General features: G+C 33.3%; 1 protein-coding gene across 2 annotated transcripts; it reads left to right on the top strand.

Annotated features, from left to right (window-relative positions):
* Nucleotides 1-237: 237 nt before the first annotated feature.
* On the top strand, nucleotides 238-2,345 carry LOC122607783. 2 transcript variants are annotated; one of them, XM_043780826.1, is made up of 5 exons: nucleotides 251-766; nucleotides 878-997; nucleotides 1,088-1,385; nucleotides 1,677-1,778; nucleotides 2,016-2,345. In XM_043780826.1, the coding sequence occupies exons 1-5, from the start codon at nucleotides 539-541 to the stop codon at nucleotides 2,123-2,125; spliced, it is 858 nt and encodes a 285-aa protein (XP_043636761.1). In that variant the 5' UTR covers nucleotides 251-538; the 3' UTR covers nucleotides 2,126-2,345. The 2 variants fall into 2 exon arrangements, with proteins under 2 accessions (XP_043636762.1, XP_043636761.1); XM_043780827.1 differs by lacking the exon at nucleotides 1,677-1,778 and having other exon boundaries at nucleotides 238-766.
* The last annotated feature ends 1,273 nt before the right edge of the window (nucleotides 2,346-3,618 follow it).

Raw genomic sequence — 3,618 nt, 5'->3', positions numbered from 1 at the left:
ATTATAGCATATTAGGGATAAATCTTGCCGCTAACATCCGAACATGAATTTTCACAAATCTTAAATCACACAAAGGCTTCTTACGGCTGACCTATTAATCCGTCGGTATTACTATTATCATATAATGAATTTTATCATCAGTTTTAAATTAAAATCAGTAGAGGCCAAAGGGCCACATATTACCTGGTTACAACTATACAACAACACACCAAAATCTCCCTCCCAAAATAAAATAAAAAACCGCGTACATACTTTTTTTCCAAATTTCTTTCTAGGGTTTCACTTTTGTATTTAACTCCCTCTTTCACTTTAACACCACCCCCTCCATGTTCCCTCTTTTTTGGCCCACCGCCAAAAAAAATATCAATTAGCAGCCACCACGTCTTATACACATATACACATATATCTATATCTATACTTGCTTACACACTCTATAATCATTATCCTTCATCTACAAGCAACCCAAATCACTTATTAACCATTTATTTGTATCAAACTCACACACACTACTATCATTTATATTTTTTTTTTTAGTAAAATGGAACTTGAACTTGATGATGGTTTGTTTTGGCTGCCAACTGAGTTCTTAAAAGATGTTGTTAATGATGATGATGAAAACTTGTTTTCTGGAAAAAACTCTGATTTGAGTTCTCCTGTTGAGTCTGTTTTTGGAACAGAGAGTGACGATGAAGACTATCTGAGTGATTTGTCTCAAAAACTCGCCCACTCTACTCTAGAAGACGAAGAAGAAAATCGTGTCATTAAGGTTGTTTTATATTTCTTTTTATTATTTTTTTTGATATTAAGAAAAGCCTAAAAAGAAAATAATTGGATTTCGGTTGTATCTAATTTGATATAATTTTTTTTTTTGCAACAGTCGACTAATGTTACGGTTGGTTCGCCCCAATCGACATTGTGCGGTTATAATGGGACTGCAAATACAAAAAGTTTTACAAATTCTAAAAATTATCATATGCAACAAATTCATGCCGCTCAAGTAAGTATTAATCGCTGATAAAATTCTATAATTGATTTTGATTTTTTAAAATTAATTTATATTTTATATCGGCGATTTGTATTTGCGCAGTTGAAACAACAACAGTTGATTAAACAACAACAGTTATTGAAACAACAACAATATCAGTATCAGCAGCAATTTGTCCAACAAAACAGGGGAAGGAATGTCGGCGGGGTAAATATGAAACCTGTGGCGGCGCCGTTATCTGCTTGGCCGACTTTGCACCAATATCAGCCGCCGCCGCCGCCAGGGACAGGAATGAGGGCCGTGTTTTTAGGAAACCCTAACTTAAAACGTGAATCTATAGGTACTGGTGTTTTCTTGCCCCGCCAAATCGGAGCCCCGACTGAAACCCGCAAGAAAAAAGGTTCGCTTGTTTATTTGTTTATTTCTTTCTAAAATATCTATTTCATTTAATAATATAGTTGATTTTATAATGACAGCTCAATTTCATTAATCAGGGTTTTGATTTTGATCCTGATGTTTTCAGTCTGTCATGTTTGTCTCTACTTGTTTTTTGGAACATTTTTCCTAGAAAAAGTTATGTTATTTTTAGTAAACGAATTTAATTATAGATAATTATAGCATATGATTGGGACATTCTTTGTTAATTATGTTACTGATCTTTGATTGATTTGTTTTTGGGTATCTTAATTAGGTTGTTCAACTGTCTTACTTCCGGATAAAGTTATACATGCGTTGAATATGAATCTTGATGCTCAAAATCGATCTAACGGTCCACATTTCTCAAATAAATATGGTATATAACTTCAACAACGATATCTATCTTTTGTTAATTGTATTTATGTTTTTTGGGTCATCTTATTGTAAAGGCTAATTGACTTATTGAAACTATATAAGCCGTTAAATTCATTTTTCATTAGGTTTAAGATTTTTGATAACCCAATTATCGTTTGCAATAGCTAATCCAAACATATCTCTTATTAAACTCGGCAAGGTTTTTTTTTTTTTTTTAATGGGTGATTTGTGTTTGTAGATACTAAAACGAAGTATCGGAAGAATGTTTTGACAGCAGAGCAACGACGGCAAGAAGTTGCTAAGGATCTCCGGCCGGATCTTCGGCTGCCTCCGGAATGGACTTATTGATGGTGAAATGAGGGAAAAATGGTATTATTAGGAAATAAATAGGCTTAGATTAGATAAGGGAATGGAATAAAGTTGGAAGTAGAAGGTGGGAACAACAAAAGTTTACTCTTATTTTGCTATGAAATTTTTGTTGGGGATGGAGCGAAGAAACGAATAAGAAAGGGGTTTTAGTATTAATATTATAATTATTTAATTATTTATTTACTAGTATTTTTTTGCATATGCTACTAGTTTGACATTCTATGTTTGAAAAATGGTCCATAGGCCAGTTGTTTTCCTTTTTCTTTATATAGTTAAAGGGGTTTTTGTAGGAATCAAAATTCCATCCCCACATGGTGGGAGAAGATTATCAATAAAAGCAAGATTTAGTTTGGTATCATCTCTTGTTGTGAATAATGGCACCATAGATATTGGATCAACAAATTGGTGTAGTCTTTGTCAAATATTTTTTGGTTGGAATGTATGTTACTGTTGATTTAGACTTTGTATGCCAAATGCTGCTAGAGATTCTTGGTCATGTGTGGTTGAAAATTTGAATATAAGCACCGACTAAACTCTAAATCCTTAAGTGGTCTAGGAATGAAAGAAATGTGTTTTCATCATGTTAATCTTGCAAGTGACTCGAAGTTTGTTTGAACCACTTGAACCTTGTTATCAAATACGTCTTAAGGAGTGTAACTCAGTGCTTGAGCATCAGATCTAGGATGACCATGATTTCAGTGTACGTTTAATTATTGAAAAACGTGATTACGTTGTTACTTCTCAATGAGGATATGATCCGATATGCATATAACATGTTCCGTGACTATCATAAGTAAGGTTTTGAAGGACGGCCAGCTAATGAAATTCTACTTGGATTCGATGATCCATCATAACAAATTTGCTTCCATAATGCGATTTTGATGATCAACCAAGCCAACAATTTGTTACCGTGATTACATCAAAGGTAATTAGCGACATCAATGTCTAATCCATTAGAAACTCAAAACCGTCTTTCCTAATATGCTTTCTACACCTAAATTGAGTATTATTTCAACTATTAAAGGTACATTTTAGTAATATTTCTTTTTCGAACAAGGACTAAATATCCAAAATCAAGTATATCACTTCTCAAGAAAATGAAACCACTATTCCTTTTCCATTTGGTACCACCTATCCATCCCTTTTCTATATTGTTATTGCTCCTACCGGTTACCACCTAAATCTCATTTTCCAGTTCACTTACTCATTTCTTAGGTTAGTTGAAGCTATGTTCATGCAATCGACATGAAAATCATAATTGATCATATGAATTGAAGAAGTTTTGAACACTAGAAGAACACAAATGACATTCACCAGTGTCCTTTTGTAAACTGATTAAACAATGTAACTATTTCCCTTCTGTTTCGAAAAGTTGAAACCACTATGCCCTTTTGCTGACTGATTTTCTTGTACCACAATTTTATTCTTACTCTTAAGTTATTCCAAATAATACTAAATTCAGGCCCGTGCCA

Source organism: Erigeron canadensis, chromosome 7 (assembly GCF_010389155.1).
Source record: "Erigeron canadensis isolate Cc75 chromosome 7, C_canadensis_v1, whole genome shotgun sequence".
Taxonomy (NCBI): domain Eukaryota; kingdom Viridiplantae; phylum Streptophyta; class Magnoliopsida; order Asterales; family Asteraceae; genus Erigeron; species Erigeron canadensis.
Note: the sequence above shows the minus strand (reverse complement) of the source record. Positions and strands in the feature narration are given on the sequence as shown.

Excerpts from the sequence above, each read along its gene's own strand:
- LOC122607783 (XM_043780826.1), top strand. The coding sequence starts at position 539 with ATGGAACTTGAACTTGATGATGGTTTGTTTTGGCTGCCAACTGAGTTC. Across the intron at positions 767-877 it reads AAGAAAATCGTGTCATTAAG|TCGACTAATGTTACGGTTGG; the intron begins GTTGTTTTATAT and ends TTTTTGCAACAG. Across the intron at positions 1,386-1,676 it reads TGAAACCCGCAAGAAAAAAG|GTTGTTCAACTGTCTTACTT; the intron begins GTTCGCTTGTTT and ends TATCTTAATTAG.